Source organism: Salminus brasiliensis, chromosome 15 (genome assembly GCF_030463535.1).
Source record: "Salminus brasiliensis chromosome 15, fSalBra1.hap2, whole genome shotgun sequence".
Lineage (NCBI taxonomy): Eukaryota > Metazoa > Chordata > Actinopteri > Characiformes > Bryconidae > Salminus > Salminus brasiliensis.
The window spans coordinates 23,720,263-23,743,355 of record NC_132892.1 but is presented as its reverse complement, the minus strand read 5'-3'; the positions used below and the strand labels follow the sequence as shown (position 1 = coordinate 23,743,355).

Here is a 23,093-nt window from a genome sequence, read left to right as displayed (position 1 = left end):
AGATGTAAACTTTTATAGAACTGAAAGAATATTTGATTAACAACTCGTATTTCCATCCATCTATTAATGCTGGTGAAATGAAGATATATGTTAAATATGTAACAAAATATACGTTGGATGTCCATATTTTTTTACACGGCTGTACAACATATTTAAGTAGTATTGGGCATGTACACCATATTGGGGCTTTACAGTCAGGCCCCCCTTTAGACATTTTCTTATGAGGAAAGGGTCAGGACAACCACACATTTATTACTGCTTAAAATGTGTCCAATTAGAATCAGGTGCAGAACATCAGCTGCAGACTTGACATTGGAACATGGTCAGAGAGGATTTTGGAGGAGCCTGTCTAACTTAAACCTCTGACATTTAGTTTGGTTTGTTGGGAAATCCAAAGAGCTATCTGAGGCCTTCTGAAAGGAAGTTGTAGATGCATATGAGAGAAGGGTTGTAAACAATTAGAAATCAGCTATTCCGCTGTAAAAAGATCATTTACAGATGCCAATATGGCCAGGTTACACTGACCTAGCAAGCTCCAGCTCAAGAGCAGACCTCAAGATGCGTAAACAAGCCTTCCTTTCTTCCAGCAATCCTAAAATGACACTATGGGACCTACAGGCAGCTCTGGTCACAGTTGATTTCAAAGTACAGCATCCTCAGCACCTACCATCAGAAAGAGACTACACATGTTTGGTTTTTAAAGAAGAAACCCTTGCTAAGAAGAAAAAGACTAAAGTTTGCCAAAGAACACCTAGACAAATACCAGGACTTCTGTGTTTTAGACTGATTAATCTTCAGTCTGGCCCTGACACTAACACTAACTAATTTTAAAATTTTTGCATTAGTGCTAAATCATCTGCCATATCTGACTGTTAGGGATTTAACTCCACATAATTTGCCATTATAGAGCATTGTTCCTTTTTTATTATCCTTTCACCATAAAAAAGATCTATTATTGGATTATTGCAAAAGAAAACAAACAATTAGTATCATTTATCATATTTTCCCAGTGAGAAAAAAATGACATTACAGTATCAATCCACCCTCCTCTACATATTTATATATATAAATATATATAATTTTTTTAAGTAAATATATGTATTTACCAAATATATCACTCAGCTTTTCCTACTTTAGAGCTAGAGTGTGACGTCTTACTTTCCAGCTGTTTTACAAAGCCTAGGCCTCAGTCGATAAAGGCTGCCACGCCCCTTAAGGCTGTTCTGTTTTGTAGGATCCTCCAAACATGACATAGAAATGGCTGGAGTATCCTTCAGCAGGGCTGCTAGCTCTCAAGCAATTAGCTCTAATCTCAAGCTCACATACCCCACTTGACATTTCTCACACATTTTCAATGACCCCTCATTCCCCTACATAACAACCTTTAAATGAATTTGAGTAGGAGTGCACCTCCCCCCACTGCCCTATATGGGTTTATACCAACCTTAATCTAAGAACACTGTAGAATTTAAAACTCTGCTTTCAGTGACCCACATTTCTTCATGCGTAGCCCTCTTAAAACATGTCTCCCAGTACTTTTGTCCATATCGTGTGTCTAGCAGGGTGTATAGCCATTGAAATTGCAAGACTTCTAGCAAAGAGCAACGTCTTTATTACAGTACGAACAAATATCACATAGATAACACGACTGATTAGTGCATACAAAACATTACGAATATCATCAGATCACTGGATATGGTGTTTCTGAACAAAAACCATGTAACTTAAAACCAAATGTCGCAGAGCGTCACGCTTTGGGTACAAAACACTCATTATAGGCACTGCCTCTTCCTTTTTGCCACCTGCACAATATAATATTACTTTCCTTGTTACAACCTGTCAGTCTAGTAAAGTTATGGAAACAGTCTTATCGTGATAAACAATAAGATAAACGTTGCACAGCTGGAAAATGTAGTGCTGATAGTATCTACTGAGAAAACTAGGTAAATATGAGATCCAGTGGATGGCTATAACAGCCTATAATGGGTGGAAAATAAAACATACTTCAATAGGGGATATGGCTGCCAAAGTGAGAGGTGGAAGAAACTACTACAGTAGTTAGGGTTTAAAACTTAAGTTTTCATTTAAGAAGATTTTGATAAAACATAAATATATAGAATAAAATAGAATTCTGGATTTGGTTGTGCATCATTTCCATTGAAAAGTATCCAGTAGTGTCACAAAAGTCTTATGTCTTTAACTTATTGATGGAAACTGAAGCTCAGCCATAATGGATTGTGTCAGTTGAGAAATTTCAATGGATAGTCCCCACCTGATGTCTGGCCAACATTCAACAATTCATAACCTGATCACATTCCAACATTAATAAACTGCTTTTAAAAGCACTTTTATGAGAAGCCTGAAGCAGACTGCCATCAATTTGGAGGATTTTGTAGAGACCTTAAATTAAATAGTCCAAAAGTAATGGCTTTTTAAGTAAATAAAAGAGGGCAAAAGTGGAGTGTTCTGACGGCCAACATGGATCATTTCTACGTGAGCAAAAATCACTGAAGACATAACACTGGCAAGTTGCACTGTTGAGCCGGCAGAGCAAAGCATCAGCCACATAATCACTAACATACACTGCTGGACTTCCATGTCTGGGCTGGCCTGAAGATCTAGTAGCTGGAACAGACACAGGTGATGGGAAAGCTGATGTGCATGGAGAGAGAGAGAGCCCCGAAGATCAGAATATCTGTTGCTCGAAAAGAATCTTTTGGTAGCCTTGTGGAGGAGGATGGTAGAAGTCATTAAACTGACAGTCCAATATTGCGCTGTCGTCCACTGCAGGAGAGGGGGAAAAAAAGAAACAGAGTTAAAATATGCAGTTTATGATTCCAAAGCTCTAAACTAGATATGGCAACAATGGGAGAAGCAATATCCTACGGTTTTGCTTGTATTTGATTTTTGTCCTGAACATTTATGTTGGTTAATGTACTAAAAATAGTCAGAATTCATAATTTTCTCAGTTATAGTGTATTTACACAATGTAAGGATACATATAATCACTTAAATGTACCTTTCCAAAACATAGGGCGCACTTCAAACCTCTACTTGAATTAAACAGGATTTTGCCACTATGTCTAAGTCTGATATATGTTGTAAGTCCAAATGTTTGTGGACACCCCTTCGAATGAATGCATTTAGCTACTTTAAGTTGCACCCATTGCCGATTACAGATGTGCAAATGCACATGCACAGCTTGTCTAGTCCTTGTAGAGAAATAGTGCCAATAGAATAGAAGCAGATAAACATGAACCTATGGATGGGTTTTTACTGTTTACAAACATTACTGGTTGCGGACGCAGCCAGGGGACAAAAGCACTTTTGGAGACAAGTTTATGAAATGTTGTTGGATCTGTCTTTTTTTTTTTCTTCTTTTCCTTCTAATCATTACGTTTTTCATTTCTTTACAATTTCTGGCACAGGGATGTGATCCCCTATTTTCCATAATTTTCCATCCATCCATCTTGTCTGCAGTCACAACAACTCCTTGTCATTTTTGCTCTCTCGCGTGAAGGCTGCTGCTTTCTGTTGTTTTCTGCCCCCCGGTTGCGCAAGCATTACTGTGATGGCGTTGCCAGAAAAACTGGCACCATGCTTAAAACAAGGTGTGGGCTAGAGCGCCCCCAGCACTGAGCTGTGGAGCAGTGGAACTGTGTTCTCTTGAACAACTGTGTTCCATCCAAAAGTTTCAGGATGAGTTGGGGAGACAGGGATGAGGTGGGGTGGTGAGCGAGAGTGAAAGAGTGAATTAAAAGCGGGTTGTGTTTGCAAGCTAAGATTCCTTATGTGGACTGGGAGTAAACAGTAAACTTTTACATACTACAGTTTTACGTGATATGGGCCCTTTAAGATTCACAGAAAACAGTAACATGAATGCAGGCCGGCCAATAAGAAAATGAAGGCAGGAATGCTAATCACATGCCCCAGTCGACTCTGTACACAGTCATGTGGCAATGCTAATCACCAGATAAATTAACAAAGACTAAACAGACACTAAGAGCAGTCTGTACTGTATACGGAAAATCTAATATTGCACGCTCTCACGCTCTACTGTATGTGTAAACGGCACTAATAAGGTCTTCCGAGGCACTGTTGATGCAATATTTTTCATGGAAAGATAAATTGCTGTTTCTACTACAGTCTGGCGCACCGTATACTACAGGGAAAACCGTTCCTCGAATGCCTGATGCTGGACAGTTCATGTTCTTCCCATTCAGGTACAAATTCAGCTCCACATGGTCATAAGTAACACCCTGCAAATAAACAGAAACACACAGAGAGATTGTTCACTGTCTTGTTGGTGAAACTGCAATAAACAGAATGAAAATCACAATCTTAAGTAATATAAACACTGATGATTTGATGAGAACCTTTGTCATCATTATACGCTTTTATTGAGAAGCATTTGTAGATAGACTGCCAATAGAACAGGAATCTCTGGAGCAGATACACATGAACCTATTGGCGCCATGCCTAATGCCACCCAGCATTGAGCTGTGGAGCAGTGGAACTGTGTTCTCTGGAATGATGGTGCTCCATCCAGTACTTTTGGGATGAGATGGGGATGAGGTGGGGGTGATGATCATCCTGACCTCATTAATGCTGCAAAATCTAGTAGAAAGCCTTCCTTGAACAGTAGAGACAGCTACTCCAACAAAAGCAGGATGACTCTGCTTTGGATGGCAAGAAGGACTCTTACCCTTAATACCCTTAATTTCAGAAGACATAATGAATAAGCAGGCGGCCCAATAGTTTGTACCTCCCTTTTTCACTTTTTGACATAATGTGATTCTGGAAGTTGTTCTTTACATTGTTTCTTAATTACTAATAATGATGATTAGACCAATAGAAATGCTCCGAAATGGAATAAAAGAATTTTACATTCACTTCCAATTAAAGGTAAATTTACCGTTGTGGAGATTTTTGGAGGTTTTTGTCTGACAGCCACAGCATGACTGTTATAGTTGCTAAGCTCCAAAAGCCAATGAATCAATACAGACAGTAAATTGAAGTCTACAGGCTTTCTACCTTGTCTTGAAAGTGGGATGAAAAGGTGCAGAATGTTCACAGCCGTAAGCATTTCAATTTTATAATACAAGTTAATAATGTATGTAATGACAGCATATCATGTTAAGATATACATTTCTTGTAGCTTGAGAAACTAGGTTTTTCTCTTAGACTTTTTTATCTTAGACTGCCCATATGGAAAAAATAACATGTGACATCCCACCAACTATAGCTATACCATAGTGATCAAAGCTTCTGAGGGTCAAAAAGAACTTCACGGTCATGTGATCTGCATATACAATGGAACAAAGCAATGTTCCTCTGAGGCCTCAGCGCAACATATGCACATGGCTTGTGTTTACAGGACCGTAAACACAGTGCAAGGCAAACAACGTATGATGCAATTAGACAAGACATTACAAGCGTAAACAACCTAGGAGCCCCATAAGAAACTCACCACTATGTCCCCTTCCTGCGGCAGGCTGTTAGCCGGCAGCTTGTTCTTCTCCTCGTTGTTATGGTACACGGTTCCATCTTGCCTCAGCACCAAGCTGTGTGCGTCCCTACCCAGCGGGACCTGGTTAAGGTTAGCTTTCTGCGTCGCTACCCCAACTCCCCAAACACCTGCCAAGAGCCAAGAATGACACACTTGATGTAATACCACTGGTGACCATAGTGCACCTCCACCAGGAAGGTGGAATCTGTAAGACTTTTCCACATTCACTATTAATTATATATTCACTTCTAAAGGTGTATTTATAAGAAAACCGATATTGCAATGTGAATATGTGACCATATTCAAGCCCTGTCACTATAACTAATAAAAATAATACAATATACGATATACAACATATAAATAATATATTGTCTCGTAAATAATTCTGATAAAGAAGATTATTAGCCATTTTAAGACCATTTTATGCCACTGATGTAATAGCATAATGTAATTACACCCTAAAGAGCAATGGAGTTTTATTATATAATTTTAATTGGTAAGAATATTCAGACATTAAAATGGGAATATAAAAATGTTTAAATGTCCCCAATAAATAATAATTAATACTGGTTTTAAACAAAGTCGACATAGCGGCTCATTCATGTCAATGAGCTCTTCTTGCTAAGTGAACACAATGAGCAATATCGATTCATGGTCATGTCCATATATTGTATAAGATAACATAATTATTGCACAGGCCTAAAATGTACACAGTGTAGATGTGACAATGCAGTATGGGGGAATAGGAATTATGGTGGAATTCTGTTCATTATGATATTTAATAAAACTGCTCTGTTCAAATATCAAAGTGCGTAATCAACAAGTACTGACCAACTACACCTCTCCTGCCTTCTAACTCTAGTCTTAACAGTAAGTTATGGATACAGTATTTTTATTTTAATAAACGGATCATGACAATATCAAACTGTGGGCTGAGTGTATTGTTGCACCTCTATTAACTAGTAATAAACTAATAAACGGGTTATGTAGTTACAAACATGAGATATAAGTCAAGGGGTTTATGAGCTAAAAAAATATTTGGATTTTTTATTGTACATAAAGAAAATGGTAGCTTATTCATCTCCAGGTCTATAATTTGACAGATATATCTACGTTTTGAGGCTTGAACGCTGAATGTTACGTGCCAGACTGAAAGTAAGCTGTTAATAGAGTAAATCCAGCTACAATGAGGATATGGCCAATGAAAATTGAAAATGTGAAGATGTTTCTTTTACCATGAAGTTTTCTAAGTATTAGACTATGTGGGTATATGAATGGGATGGGAGGTGATGAGTGTGGGTGGAGGTTAAATGGAGTTGTATACTACTGCTTGTTGAGTGTCCTGACTCTACTCTTTGTTTTGGGGGGCTGTGTTGATAGGTTCAATTTCAGCTCTTATAGTGAGATGACGCTGTTGTTGATGTAGGTCAAAAAAGAAAAAACTGCTACTGGGATTTATCCTTTTTTTTTTTTTTTACTTAATACTCATTCTATAACTAAAGTAAAGTCATTTTATCATAGTAATGATTATACAATATATATATACACACACACACACACACACACACACACTATCTAGTTATGTGGCCATAAGACTAAGTGATTGAGCTGCAGCTCTGTGCAGTAAGCACAGCTAGACCCAGACACAGCTGAACTTACCTGTGGACTGAATCTTGAACTCAAAGTAGCTCTTGTTTTGATGGAGGGGGGCGTTTGCGATGCAGCCGCCTGTGCCACATATTCTTCGGCCACTTTTCACAATGACAACATCAGTGCCTGTAATACCACACACACATTCACAGGAGACAGTAAACACCAAGATCTCTAACCTGACACTAACATGTCATCTCAAACACATGATCAATCAGGGACCAGTTATCCCAAAAGCATCCCAGTGATCCCAGGATCATCTTATCTGAGTGTTCAGTGTTGGGTGTTCAGGCGCTGGTAGGAATCTCAGCCCAGCCCAGATAGGGGGGAATCACGACATTGCACTGTGGGTACAAAGTGCGTTTACAGGCAAAATATGAAGAGGATCATTAGTTAAGACGTGTCTTAGGCTAGGACTGCCTGACTATACTGTAACTCGGGCTGTCTAGTGTGTGTGTGTGTTGTCTACGTGTGTGTCACAGATCACATTTCTTACCCATGTGATGCGTGTCTAGCTGAACCGTGGGCATTTCTTTGAGGGTTACGTGGCCCGAGTTCCCGCGACCGCAGTCGAAACAGCACGAGAAGAGCCCCGCCATGCTGGTATAACATCAACAGACGACGGCCTGAGGAGAAGCAGCAGTCCTTATAAAACCTAAGCTCGTGAAATTACGTTATTCGCGTATCGTCATCCTGAAGGAGGTCATTTTCTCCTGCGCTTACATCCGTGCTTCCGACTTTCCGGAGGTGACGTAGTGCAGCTGCGTCATCGCGATGCTGGGAGAAGACCAACAGCGACATCTAGCGACGGTCTGAGAGTCTGCACTAACGTTAAACCGACGATAATATCCGCATTAATCAACACACAGACCCCAAACTCAACCTGATTACGGACACTGAGTAAACACTGTCGATGAAGGTAAGCTGCTTAACGGGCTGTGAGATAATGGAGATGACGGTCATGGGAATTATAGCTAACTAGTTATGTAGCTAGGTTAGATTAAAGGGCGGGTTTGGAAAATTTCCTTTAAACAATTCCTCCAGCTGTAACTCACCCTGGGCATGTCTGGCGTCCTAAGTTTGCTTCTGTAGTTTTGCATTTACAAGCTACAGGGCAAATATAGCTAGCTACTGTTCATTTGGAGACACATAAGTCCGGTGCAAAACTAAAAGAATAAATAAATAAATAAACTTAGACCGTCTGATGTGCCATGGTTGATTGGATATTTGAGAAAATTGAGAAATTAGAGTGTGATTTTTATTTTTTTTATATTTAGCAATTCATTCAATTGTGGACGTGAAAAACTGCTGAATAAAAAAAAGATTGTTGCATTTTTGCTGATTTCCGATCAATTAATAATATATAAGTGAGAAAGAGAGCAGAAATAACGACAAAATAAATGAAAACAAAGTCGTGTCAAAATCTGCGTGACATTAGAGGCTTAACTTAGCCCGCTCGCTCCCACCGTTAGGTTTTGCATGGCAACAACGCCTCTGGGGAAGTAAGGGAGCATCTCGATTTGCCCAACCTTTTTGAAAAACGAAAAGTTTAACATTTGCGCTTTTGCAGGTAAACGAATTCGCGCTTCTCCGTCTGACTTAACTCGGCGGGGTCGCGTTTACACGCTCAAAGTAAAAACTCGTGTTTTAATCGGGGGTCTTGCTCCGTTTCACCCTCACCCAAAAACGACAACTCTGTACGAGCGCTCGGCGAGCAGCGAGTTCTGAAATCTGCACAGCAACAATCGCCCTGGTAACTGGCGCGCGCGCCGTTTCTGTCCAATAAAAATCGCCTGCCTCGAAAAAACGGCGTCAGTAGTTTTATGGGATTCCCTGATATCAGAAACACTGTGTCTTCTAGCTGTTTCTGACCCACTCGATTCCCGCACTCCTCTTATTTCTAGGAGGGTACCACTACACACAGATGTGAAGGTAAACGGACCAAAAGAAGGTAAAGTAGATCAATAATTTGTGACGTTATTTCTGGTGTCATCTTCTCTATGATCTTTATTTATTTATTTATTTATTTATTTACCTAGCTGTACTCGAGGCTTAGCACTTCTTCAGACATAGCCAAGTTCCTTAAGGTGAGAAAGTCCTGTGGTGTGTAAGTTCAGTCGCCTACCGTCGTTGATCGCCTATTGATGATGATGATGATGAAGATAATGATGATGATGGTGGTGGTGGTGGTGATGATGATGATGCAGGGGGCAAGATGCTACAGCAAATGTTATATGGTAGTCGATCCACACTTTGGTGATGCTTCTGGAGTGACTGAGCTCGTTATTGTGAGAAAGTTGACGATTATCCAGAGGCTGTTTGCTTCCTCCGCTTCCTCGAGAGAAGTGCACGAGCGTCTTTACAGAAGACAGAATAAGCCCACTAACTTCTCTCCATAGCCTGCATTTGGAGCAGGGTACTCGGATTTAACCACTGCGTTGCCATATCCGCCTTAAAAGTTAGTTCTGCAGCATGCATGTAGCGACGATCACTCAGAGGAGGCTGGCGTGGACAGTCAGGAGGTCTCATCTCCACTCTTTCTCGTGTGACCCGGTTCAGATGCTTGTCACAGTGCCTTGCATAACACGGGACACACTGTAGGAACCGTGCACGGGTGTTGGCATTGCCCTTGTAGGTGTGCAGAGAGCAGCACTAGGGGGTAGTTGAGCCTGCACTAACCTGAACCGGAGCGCATTGCAATGACCTGAGAGTGTGAGAGTGTGTGTGTGTGTGTGTGTGAGTGAGTGTGTGTGTGTGTGTGTGTGTGTGTCAGCTGAGTCATCATTTTTAAAAACAAGGACATCTTAGGGTTTTTTCCCCCTCCCTTCTCTGTTCTTCACTCCCACCCGTTCATCCCAGACCTTGCTGTGGAGCCATGGACGCGTCCAGCATGTCCACTTCATCCACGTTGGGATCTGAGAGGAACGTTTCCAGCACGCGATGCTCTTAAACACACTTTACGAGACGTTTAATGAGATGTTATGAGAGATCACACTTTATGAGACGTTGTAGACTCAAGTGCAGGTCATCAAACTTTTGAAAGGGTGGTCCTTGTCCCGGCCTGGTCCCGTTGTTGGTGCCCCAAACCTGAAGTCCTATGAGGCCGGCTTGTGTAGACAACCCCAGTCGGTTGACCTTGTCGTGGCTTATGCCTATAAAAGCCCACCGTTAACTCCCTTAATGCTCATAGTTGATTCACCCCTTCGCCCGCGCACGCTGTGGAGCTGCTGGATGGACCGTTTGATGACCAGTACTGTCCTTACGCACCGGTCACAGAGGCCAGGCTGGCGGACCACCAGAAGCAAAGCATGATGGGCCAGAGTTTGAGTACTGTTTTTTTTGTTTGTAGAAGATTTACAATGAAGACGTGGACGAGGTAGATCATCTAACCTCTGAAACTGCAGGGCTGAATTAAACAAGCAGGCTAGGGTGAAGCGAGGGGAGTCAGGGCGTTCTGGGAGTCCTACAGACGGACCCTTGTGGTTTAAAGGGTTAAACAGCCTGAGTAAATGACCTAACGCTGATTGGCATCAACGTGTAGGTCAGTGCAGTGCAGTGACGTGACGACGGGGTCTTCTCACTGAAATCGAGGGAGGGGGTCGTTGCGCAAGACGGGCTTCAGAACTTCTGTCCATTCAGTCAGAGATGCGCTGCGCTTGACCACCTGAGGTAGCCAAAGTTTCTTTGAGTGTCTTATTTATTTATTATTATTATTATTATTATTATTATTATTATTAATATTATCATCCTCAAAAGCTCAAATCTTCACATTCTGGACTCAAAAAATCCGAATTCGTCGGACGACCCAGAGGAGTAAAAAAAAAAAAAAAAAAAAAAAAAAAAAAAAAAAAGATTCCCTCCACGAGCTCGAGTTTCAGGACTGATTTCTTCATCAGGAGAGCTGTCTGCAAGGTGAGACCAGAAAAAAATAAGTGCTAATATTATTATTATTCATGGCATTAATGTAGAAATAGTGGCTTTTGGTAGATGCTCTACAGCATGAGAATCCAGCTCCCTCTCCACACTTAACCCAGGAGCTGCTTTCACATGTCGAGCAGAAGCGTGATGGACCCTTTCAGGATCAGTGTAACCCTGTGCGCTGTCTCTCTACTCTCTTCACAGGTTTGCCAGCTCCGATGTTGTCAGTCTGCTGGTGGACAGAGGAGAGGGTCTTTTAAAATAGGCTGTTTTCGTCATCAACGAAACCCAACCTGTATTAACACAAACAGAGAAGGGTACAAAAGGCGGACAAATCCCATAAGAGATCAGATCAACTTCTTCCCCCATTCGTTGTGAAATCCCAAACCGAAAAAAGCCATCATGCGATGCGAGACCCGGAGGCAGTTTAAGGGTTCCCAGAAGATGGCGATGCTGTGTTATTTAGGGCACCGTGTGTGTGTGTGTAAGGGGGGGGGGGGTACGATGGCCGTTTTTCAGTCATTTAAACATTATTGCTTCATTTTTAACATTTAGTAGTCATGTATTTTTAAAAGCTGTGTGTGTGTGTGTGTGTCGGGGGGGGGGGGGGGGGTTTACACAGTGAGATAAAATGTGTGTGTGGGGGGTAGGACACATCCTCCAGCCAACCCAAGACCCACCAGCTTATCAAGCTGCTCAAACCTTGAAGAGTTTGAGTTCCTCAAGTCTTGAATGAATTTAGCTTTTGTTCAGCATGAATTAGACCAGCCATTCTGTTCAAGCTCGACAGCTCTAGACCTGACTTGTGACACCCGATAGGCACAGGCGAAGCCTCTCAACTGTAGAAACAGACTAGAACTCTGTTTAATTTTATTTTGTTTTATTGCACAATAAATAAATGTCACCTGCACACAACAGTCAAAACTGTGTCAATACATTTTCAATCCCACATCATTTACACCCAGCCTTACATACATACACACATTAAAAAAAATCAAATAAAAAGGTGTAAAAAAGTAAAAAGTGAAGTGAGCTACAAACTTAAAATGACCACAACAGTCATAGATGTGCACCGGTCATGAATATTTTTTATAAAACAAAAAAATAAATTAATACCAGGCCCACCATAACTCACCCACAACCCATGTCCATCGTGATTCCTTACCAACCTCACAGTAATTCTTTCTAAAAAAGGCAATTGGTATCATTCACTATAAAACACAGATCCACCATAATTCATCACTGATAATCCCATATCCATTGTGGCCTCGTATAAAACACTGGTAGACCCACATAATCCCTTACAAAACAGTCATACACATCTCAATTCTTTACTTAACACTGGTCCAAAAGAACTGCTTAAACACTGCTAGGCCAATACTCACTACAGTTCTTTATTAAATACCAGGCCATCATAACCCTTCACAAAACATTTTATATCTATCTATCTATATACATACATACACACACAGGCCCATTATAATCCTGTACAAAACAGTGGCAGGCCCAATATTTACCACAGTAATTGAATAAATACTGGTTTATCTATTGTTTATCTTTAAAAAAAAAAAAAAAAAAAAAAGTAAAGAGCACTAGTAGATCCGTAACCATCACAAAAAGACTCGTCCATCAAAATCCCTTACAAAACACTGGTAGGTCTACCTGCATACTCACCACTGATTCCCTGTAAAACACTAGTAAGCTCATACCCATTAAAATCTTCCTAAGACACTGGTAGGACCACAGCAATCATCATTCTTCACAACAGTGAAAGATCCACTCACAATTTCTATTCAGCACTGCTAGGCCTTTACAACTGTTCTGCATAACACTCTAGCTGCATGAAATGCTACTGGTAGGCCCATACCCACCAAAGTCCCACCGTTCCTCTTCTGGCCCTCTCCATGGGTGATGCTGGTGCAGTCAGAGCACTAATCCTTGCCTGGAGACTCCACTGGACGGTAATCGGCCAGCCTAACTTCAGCAGCACGGTCAATACTGGAGGATTCACTACTGCTTTAACTCCAATATTTACGTGCTGCTACAGCCAGGCAGCCAGTCGCGGCGATATTCAGGAGAGACACACACGCGCTCTCGTGCAAGTGCGCGCACACAGTGACGTTCACCGGCTCCTGTTTTTGCCCACTTTTGCCCCCCTCCTCTCTCCCCTTCTCTCTCGTCCTGGCGTTGCTGCCGCAGCACAGCACGGCCTGCACCCCCCTGTTGAAAACTCACAAACCATTCTGTGCTGCTACGGCACCGCCAGGGCCTATGCGCTCTCCCTTTCTCTCGCTCCCTCCCTCATGCTCTGTCTGTCTGTCTCTCTCTCTCTCTCTCTCTTGCGCGCGCGCTCACACGGCCGCGCGGAAAGTCATTTGCGCGCGACCGAAAGGAAGGGAAAAAAAGGCTCAGCCTTTTTCCCTCCCCTTTGGTCGCGCGCAAAACGACTTTACGCGCGGCTGCGTGAGCGCACACGCGAGAGAGGGAGAGAGCGCAAGAGGAACAGGAGGGACGTCGCGGTGCCAACCTGAAACCAACAAAGAGGAAAAACATTAACTACAGGAACCCTAAAATCGATGTCATGGTCAAGTTTTGCCACCGTGATTTAGAGGTAGACATCTAATGGGCTGCTGTTTGGAGATGATGATAATGAGGATAACACCTTAAGAATTCAGTAAAACACTGTGTGAAAGTTAGGGATCATTAGCTCGTCTTGCTCCATTTTACTAATAAAATATTCAGGGACACTAAACCTGACGAGCTGCATTAACAGGTTAGGGAGCACAGAAAATCTCCAGTGTTCATTTATCCTTTCTAACAGCCTTTAACTCTGTTACGGTAAACCCTTACATTTGTTTACCTTGCTAACAATTCAATCTACCTATCAAACAGTCTTTATTTACTGATACAATGATCTTCATTTAACATGCAACTTTAACTGTTAACCCTTACATGCACTCCCCTTGCTGGTGGTCTTTATCTCAATTTCAAACAATATATTTGACTCAGTTACTGTTCATTTAACACTTACAATCCTCTACCTTTTAACAATGTACTCTTCTACTGTTAATTCTTAAATTGTTATGTCCTGTTGATTGTCTTTATCTAAATTTGTCTATTTTAAACTCCATTACTGTTTGTTTAACCCTTACATTCATCTACCTTTCTAACACCCTTCACTTAACTCCCTGAACTGTTAACACTTACATTTGTTCACTTTGCTGATGTTTTTATTTGATCTAAAATTCCAAAAGTCTATATTTAACTGTAAGGCTCATTTGTTTAACTCCTAATTTCATTTACCACTCTTCAGTTAATGATAACTGTTAACTCTTACGTTTGTTTACCTTACTAACTGTTTTATCTAAATTTCTAGCGGTCTATATTTAACTCTTACGTTTATCTACCTGTCTTCTGGAACTTAACTCTTGCTGCTGGACATGCTCTAAATTTCTAAAAGTCTACATTTATCTTAATTACTGTTAATTAAACCCTTACACTTGTCTACCACTCAAACAGCATTTATTTATTCCTATAATTGTCTTTATGTAACACTGAACTCACTGGTAACCATTACATTTGTTCACTTTACCAAAATTTCTAATGACCTTTATTTAACTCTATATGTTTCTTTTAGCCCATCTCTATTACTCTCTTACTTGTTGTTTACCTTACTGATGGTCTTCATCTACATTTCCAACAGTATATTTATCCGTTACTGCTGGTTTAACTTCTACACTCCTCTACCCTTACCCTTACCCTTACTTAACCAAACACTCTTACTTAAGAGTCACCTTACTGACTGTTTATCAACATTTCTAAACAGTACATTTAACGGTTATTGTGCATGTAACTCTTACACTAACTGTCTATCTCTAACATTTGACTTTTACTCCAACCACTGTTCATTTAAACTCTAGTCAAAAGACTGGTCATTTGTGTCCAGATGGACCGTAGGTGTTCATTCAACAGTCTTTTTTTCCCAAGTTTAAATTTTTTTCTTTTTTTTTTTTTTTACTTGAATCAAGTTTCTCAGCTATGAAAAAAGGAACTCATTACAATTCATAAAAGAGCTGAAACACACCCACGTCCTGTGATTCTAAACACTGGGCTCACCCACATTCCCTTTATTAAGCCATTTTGTAATTTGGAGAAGGACAAAATGAAGCAACTGTCCATTTTAAAGCTGAGGTTAAAGACCTTAAAAAAGGCCTAAAAAAGGTCAACCATAAAACTTTGTTCCATACAATTATTCATTCCCCAAAAAGGTACCCTTTTTATTTAATAACAATAACACTCTTCAACAGTTCCTTGTAATGCAAACAAGCATCACAAATGCAGATGTACCTCTCTCAAACACACATACACTTACAAACACACACCTTTTTTCCTGCAGCTCTCACCACTCCATAGCAAAGCTAAAGTTTGCCTAACCTTTGCCTACAAATTGTTTAGTACAGGGCTAATAACAAAAGGGCCGGTAATAGCTCTCTGTATTTATATTTATTTTAAAAAAATATATAAAAATAATTCACCAACTGTCTGACTGTCACTGAACAGGACAGACAGGTTTCCCAGTCAAATCAGGGCAGTAGCTGAATTACTGTATATTTATACAGGCTGCCAAATATCCTACATAGCACAAAGGTGTAGATGAATCTTACTGGGTGATTCTCTGAACAATCTGTATATGAAATTATATAACCTCACAATTTCTTGCATTTCCAGATGTATGCTGTGCCACAGTGCAGATGTGTGTTCGGCCCAGTCAGACAGCGTAGTAAATCGCATGCTATCAGCGTGAAACTGTAAAATTACATAGAAGCGCAGTATTCTAGGTACCGTTCCATGATGCAGATAAGTAAATTACAGTATTTTACTCCAGCAGCTCTTCCACTGCCTCTCCTCTTTGAGGCAGCGGCAATTACATAATCCCACCAATGAAACGTCTTTATGCCCCAGCCTTCATCAGACTCCCAATCTCACATATTTTACAGTCCCTCTATTCATTTGCCTGTGTTTACGACAGCTTCAATGCGTACATTGTTTTAGTGTGTTGGTGAGCTGCTATATTTGGAAACGGGACGTCCCAAACATGGTGTAAAAAAGCCTTGAACATTGGATGGCTATTCTCGAGTCTCACACACACACACACGACTGAGAAATTAGAGAAACTAATCTACTTACCATTAATATGTTTCAGAGACACCGCTGTCCTTTGCTGTGACTGGCTGTAAAATAGACACAAAGAAAGACATAAGTGAAATGCATACACTGGGGTTACATGACTGATTGGTGTGTGTGTGTGTGTGTGTGTGTGTGTGTGTGTGTGAGGGAGAGAGAGACTGCTACTGTGCAATTGTGAAGCAGATGGGTGTACTTTAACTTTCCAAACCAATTTAACACTTGACTTCTACAGACGGCATTAACATTTATGTGAGTCTTTTTTTCAGGGGATAATTGGGATGTCCAAAAATGAAGATTAATAAGAACAGAACATTTTATATCCTGCTCCAGATTAAATTAATTCAATAATTAACAAATGTCTACCCCCCTATTTTCCATTTATTTTATATATATATATATATATATATATATATATATATATATATATATATATATATATATATATATATATATACACATACATACATACATACATATACACACATACATATATACACATTTTTTTTTTTTTTTTTTTTTTTGAGGTTTCCAAAACTTTGGGAGTGAAGCATCTAAGGACACCCCCCACACACAAACCCAACCTTTTATTTTTTTTATTTATTTTTATTAACACACTGCTGCTACATGCTCTCACACAGAGGCAAACACAAATGACAGCACACACATACACTAAAATAGCTTAATAGACTCAAGGGCAACTTTACAGGACCAGCCTCAAACCAAACTGACTCGTTGAGCCAAAAGTGCACGACTAAAACGTGATGCACTGAAGCAAACTAATGTTTTTATCATCCAATCTCGCATATAAAAAATAAATAAAGAAAATATATAAAAATCTACGGATCATCACTCTCGCCACCTTCACCATCAAAGTGATTACAGAGCATTTTAAACCCTTACGTTTACGTCTACATTTGTCAACAACAAGTAGTAGAAGTCTGTACAAGTCACTATGATGCACACTGCTTTAGCCAAAGCAGAGCAATGCTGATCTTAATTCAGAATTAAAGGTCACGATCATGTAGGCCTAATATAGAGATAAAAATCAAGACAAAACTTGGGGGTTTAAACAAGCGTTGCCAGATATTTCACCACCATATCAGAGTAGGCCTTTCTTCAAAATATTTTACTTAATATATTACTTTAAAAATGATCAGATTTTTTTGGGCTTTATTGGAAAATGTCCAAAATCTACTGAAATTTGTTGTACTTCCTTTGTGTAATGTATAATGATTTAGCTTTTTTAGACTACTGCTACTAGACTACTGAGAGAGCAGTGCAACTGTATTCGTCTTTGTAACTGCGTATGCCTAAAGCTTACAGAAAAAAACATTTACTTCCTACCACAAAAAGGGAAGTTGCTAGAGTACTTTTACTTGCTTTAACTAATGTTACAAACAAAGAGGACAGTATTTTACAATGCATTTAAGCATGGACAGTGCGTATGGTGTCAGTAAGAGTGAATATGTACATGTGTAGCTCTCAACAGCAATGTATACAGTCCACTGCAATAACAACCATCAAACCAATGACTGCACTACAAAACCGACACACCTAATGTCCAAACAGAGCCATCCACAAGCAGTTTCTGCAACTTCCTATGCAGTCAGGTCAGCCTTGCACTCGACACCATCGAGCAAACATACACTTTAGCACACCACACTATAAAACAATAGCACAGCACAGGCTTGTCTTAGTACAACAATAAACCACCAGAATAACTTCAATTAAATTGTACCAAATGCAATATAAACTGATATTAGCATTAAAAAAACAAAAACAACAAACATTTATCAGCAAACCCAGATAAAAAGGAAAGCATCCGACTATACATACACACCTTTCAGTTCTTTTAACTTGCAGCAGTTTTCAACCACATCTCCTTGAAGGCAGCAGTGTTAGATCAAGTGCACAAGTGTGAGTACCAAGTGCATTTACCTTAGTAACGTCAGGGAGGGAGGCAGTGGGTGGGGGGGTGGGGGTTGCCTGACAGCACGTGCACCACTGAGAACGGCTCTAATGCTCTTCCCCACGTTTGCATCAGAGGCATCACACTGCTCAAGCCACATTTTACTACCAGCAACTAAAGCTAGACTTTTACTGCTAAATTCACCAGAAATGCAAATTATCCATAAAATTACAGTTTTAATTAAAAGAAAAATAAATAAAAAAGGCCCAAAGCAATGATGAATTTACAGACAAGCAAAACCTATGCAATTCCTCCCCAACCCCCACGTCACTGACCTTCAAAGGCTTCCTATGCTAGCCGTTTTACAGCCTTAAAATAACATGCAAATCTTTTTAATGTTTGAGCCACTTTTAACCAACTTCCTTAAATTTATAGGTCCCTCGGACGTTAAAAAAAACAAAAAAAACAACAAAAAAAAAGTTCACAAAGAGCAGGAGGGGGAAGCCTGAAACCTAAAACTGATAGTGACCAATCCTGTTAAGCACGTAGTACCATTTTATATATATATATATATATATATATATATATATATATATATATATATATATATATATATATATATATATATAAAACTAGAAAAATAAAAATGTTTTTGGACACATAAAAGAAAAAGAAAAAGAAAAAAAACCCCACAAGACAATGATAAAACTATGCTTACCAGAATGGTCGATCTGTATTATTTACAAGAGTGGCTTCCTCTCAAAGGGAGATTAAAACGTGATCCCTTTGAAGTCAATACGGCCCTTAGAGCTTGCTCAACCCCACGTCACACACACACACCAAAGCATTATACATTTTGAAACCAAGGCATTTTACCAGCACTGAAGCAGATCTGTATTGATGAAATGGATGCACCTACACAGAGTTGTTTTGCACCCACCCCTACTTTTTCACATCATAAAGCTTTTGCCTAAATATCAGCTTTTTTTTTTTTTGCTAGAAGGACGTGAGTCATATTTAGCCTATTAGGCTACCAGCAAACTGCTAACATGAGTAAAGAAGTGACTGTGACTTGTACAGCCTGTGTAAAAAAAATTGGTCAGCATTAATGATCAGACTGAAAGCGTAGGTGGTACCTGAGTCAAATGCAATATCACAATGTTCATATTATAGCCTACAAAACGTTTGGGACTATCCCTGTGACTGGTAATGCAATAACAATAATATGTGTAAACTGTTATGCATCTTTGCTTTTCTTGTTTTCAGTTGTTTGACATAATCTGAATCTGGCAGTTGATCTTTACATTGTGTCTAAATGTCAGGAAGAATGGAGCAATAGAAATGCTCAAAAATGACTCAGAATAAATATTTTCACATTGACTTCCATTGAAAGTTAGGCAGGTTTCCCCCCCCCCTTCTTTTGTAAAGTTGCCATTTTTGTGACAGCAGCGATATATATACACTGTAAGACTGATATCAATATAGGTTATTAAATAAAAATGTGATATTGTTTAAATAAGTAGGAAAAAACAACAACAACAAAAAAAAAACGTTTGTGACTGGCAAACAGGAACTGTGGCCCTCAGTTTATGGAAAGAGTTGGGGCCATATCAAAATGCGTTAGGGTATCTTTTTGGACTTTTGCCAAGAAGTTACAAGTTTATTTGAAGCCAGACTAATTTGAGGGGAACAGACTTGCATGGCATTTCAGTACACCACAAGTCACTGCTGATGATCATTATTGCTACTAGTTGGCCACGGTTCCCATGTCACAACAAGGGAGGATGTGTAGGCTGTACGTCCGAAAAGGACTCACTTTTTGTTTTCCTGCATGCTTGACAAAAACACCACCCCTAAAACACCCAACCATACGATTGAAAAATGCCCACAGTTCACATCAGGAAGGTGGTAAACTCATTAATTGAAAATTAATGTTTCTTACACTCTGTGCTTGAATACTATTAACTGTTTTGTATGATCATCAAGAGTGTAGCTAAATGCAAAATTCAAAACATAAAAATCTGTACAATAAAACTGACTGTAAAATAATACTGTTTATTAACCTTGCAAGTACAATATCATCCTAAAATGTTTGAACAAAAATAAGAGGAGGACCCACTAATGACTTTTTTTCTCTTTTTCAAGGCCGTCCTGATTGGGATGGGGGCTGGACAGAGGGGTACTCAGTACCTCCAAAAGAGCCACTGGTCTCAAATCAGCTACCGTGACTACTCATCTACCTGCCGCCACATGCTGTACATCTTAATCTACTGTGTGTGATAATTATTCAGACAGTACCACATTACAAGGTCAATGTATTTGCATGGGTGTACCATCTTTAACTTGTATTCAAAAAATGTTAATTGCGGTACAATATTCAAACTCAACAGCAGCTTAAAAATTAAGTTTAAAAACATAATTAAAATATTTTAATTACTTTATTGCAAATAGCACAAACCTTGTCCTGCCCCACAGATTTTGTTTGCAGTTACAAACATGAGTATAGCTACACTACTCCCTTACTAGCCTAGATTAAGAAGCTAGACCACTGCATGGTATCAGAAGAACAGGACAGGACCATACAGGCCATATTTACTAATATACTCAAGATGAGACAAGACGTGTGATCTGCAATAAAGAATCTATTTACATCTATTTATTTTTTGATGTTCCATCATTGGTTGAAAATGTCAATATGTCCCAGAACGGACTAAATGTGCACCTTCTGGCACCTATCATATAACCTAAGTGGCCTAGTTTTACAGAACTAGGCCTTTGCTACATCTTAAGACAAATAACCCCAAAACTTCACTCCTGACCTTAAGTCTCGAACCACACAGCGTGTATTTATGTGGGTCATCCTCATTATGCCCATAATGCTTTGTCTGACCTGCAGTGTAGGCTGCTGTGAGATTACTTTTTGTCTTATATTAAAATATAATCTATTAATTTTGATTACCAACACTGATATAATACCAATAATTATAATCTGTTAACTTCAAAAGGTGAGAATATAAAAACTGAACTCACTGAGTACAGAGCTCACAGCTACCAACACCACAAACAGTAAAATTACTGTAAATAATAAAAACTTATACCCCAGTACCCCAAACTTTTTTTGATTTTTAAAATTTGATTAAAATGAAGCTCTACTCAGAACGAGGGGTCCATAAGAAGTCTGGTGCAGTAGCTTTCAGGATTTGAACAAGTCAGTATTCAGTTCAAATGGACATTGTTAAGCCTGAACAAGCAGCATATAAACAAGAGTCACTGTCAGAACAGCAAGGTCTAATTTTGTACGATCATCATCTACGACCTTGAGGTAAGTAGATTGCTTATTTGCAACTTTCTCCTCTGCTTTAATAACCACCAATTGGTCAACAGGACTGGGACTACTCTAATAGAAATTAGAATTCTTGTAGACATATGTTATTGTGATCACTTAAAGTGTTGTGCAATGCTGGGACAGTGTATGTGTGTGTGTTGGCAAGTTGTTTTTTTAAGGATGTGTAACGGGCAAGTATATTTAGTTGGGCTGCACTTCCTCAAAACAATTGACAGCAACAAAATACTGCAATTAAACTTGTACTAATTTTTCTTTTCTTTTGTAGTCCTATATTCAGGTAGGATGTGCAGCAGGACATTGCACTTAGCGTGTGTGTGTGTGTGTGTGTTTACACATGCACACATCTCTAAATTCAAATTCAGCTGTTACACCACAACAATAACGTAGTAATTATGCATATTTATACGTATATGAATCTCATAGAAGCGGGATGCTTATTTTTTTATTTGTTTTGAAGAGCAAATATTGCAGGGAAGATGGAAGTGTGTCTTGATATTTCAGTTTAACCTGATTTCCCCAATAAATAAAGTTTTCTACAAAAAAAAGAATGTGCATCTAATTGGCCCACATTAGTAATAATATATTATTTTAAAAAATAAATAAAAAAAATAGACAACCCCCCAACAACATCCTACATGTGTGACTTCTCTGTGACAGTGAATGGAGTGTGAGAGGTGTCAGGCCTGCTACTTGTCGCCTGCCTATACATGTGGGTATGTGTGTGTGTTCAGAAAGTATTCTTACAGTGCGAGGCCACAGACCAACAACAGAAGAACTGCTGGAAACCTAGTCTTCTGAAGCCTGGTAAACTACATCACAGCTGGAACCACTGGCCCTGACTTACTAAAACACTGTTCCAAACACTCTCAGCCTTATTATGAATAAAAACCCTGAACTAAAGCTTCATCATGAAAGCGAGAGACAAAGAAAACCCGAGAAACCGAACTCTTATCAATCTTCTCATCATGACTAGAGTGTGTTTCGGTCAGAAGCCATGTGGAGGTAAACATGTGTGCATATTTAATCACATATAATTAACATCTTCTGTCAATTATTTATTTATTTTACTTTACAATTACAAGCCACAAAGTTAAACATCGGTATAAAATGATTATTTTTTATCATCAACTTTATTATTAATATTACAGGCCCACATTTAGGAATGAGCTACCTTTAAAGAAGAGTTTCTGTTCTTTAGAAAGGAGTATCAAGGTGTGCAACGCCCTCCATGAGCCACCTAGTCCTACACACAGGCCAAAACTGGTTCTTTGCTCAAGTCCACCACAACGGTTAGACACACACACACACCTCTGCAAGTCACAAACTTGCATTCAACTTCACAACACAAATTTTTAACAAAACTGCCCACCACCCTTCACTCCACCCCCCCCCCCCCGCTTCACAAACACACAACGAAAGCCCTTTGTTAAGAAGCCCCCTGGTCTCGTTCACTGTCACAGACGTAGATGCACAAGAAGGTGTGTGTGTGTGTATATATGCATGTATATTATAATTAAAATATACAATATGTATATATAAAAAGTGCAGACTAATGAAATTACAGATGTGCCATC

The 23,093-nt window shown here is 39.4% G+C and overlaps 1 protein-coding gene and 1 long non-coding RNA gene across 2 annotated transcripts; one reads left to right on the top strand and one right to left on the bottom strand.

Annotated features, from left to right (window-relative positions):
* Positions 1-1,589: 1,589 nt before the first annotated feature.
* Positions 1,590-7,922, bottom strand: spryd7a (SPRY domain containing 7a). The gene is made up of 5 exons (XM_072656660.1): positions 7,656-7,922; positions 7,169-7,285; positions 5,471-5,637; positions 4,157-4,259; positions 1,590-2,784 (listed from the first exon to the last, which is right to left on the bottom strand). The coding sequence occupies exons 1-5, from the start codon at positions 7,756-7,758 to the stop codon at positions 2,687-2,689; spliced, it is 588 nt and encodes a 195-aa protein (XP_072512761.1). The 5' UTR covers positions 7,759-7,922; the 3' UTR covers positions 1,590-2,686.
* Positions 7,923-13,589: 5,667 nt separating this feature from the next.
* Positions 13,590-20,819, top strand: LOC140535358 (uncharacterized). The gene is made up of 2 exons (XR_011977533.1): positions 13,590-13,688; positions 20,319-20,819. It is a non-coding gene; the product is annotated as an uncharacterized lncRNA (long non-coding RNA).
* Positions 20,820-23,093: the final 2,274 nt, after the last annotated feature.

Bases quoted from the DNA above. Each gene is read 5' to 3' on its own strand.
- spryd7a (XM_072656660.1), bottom strand. From the start codon at position 7,758: ATGGCGGGGCTCTTCTCGTGCTGTTTCGACTGCGGTCGCGGGAACTCG. The intron at 7,286-7,655 runs GTAAGAAATGTG...GTGGTATTACAG, and splicing joins GCTAGACACGCATCACATGG to GCACTGATGTTGTCATTGTG. The intron at 5,638-7,168 runs GTAAGTTCAGCT...GGCTCTTGGCAG, and splicing joins GTTCAAGATTCAGTCCACAG to GTGTTTGGGGAGTTGGGGTA.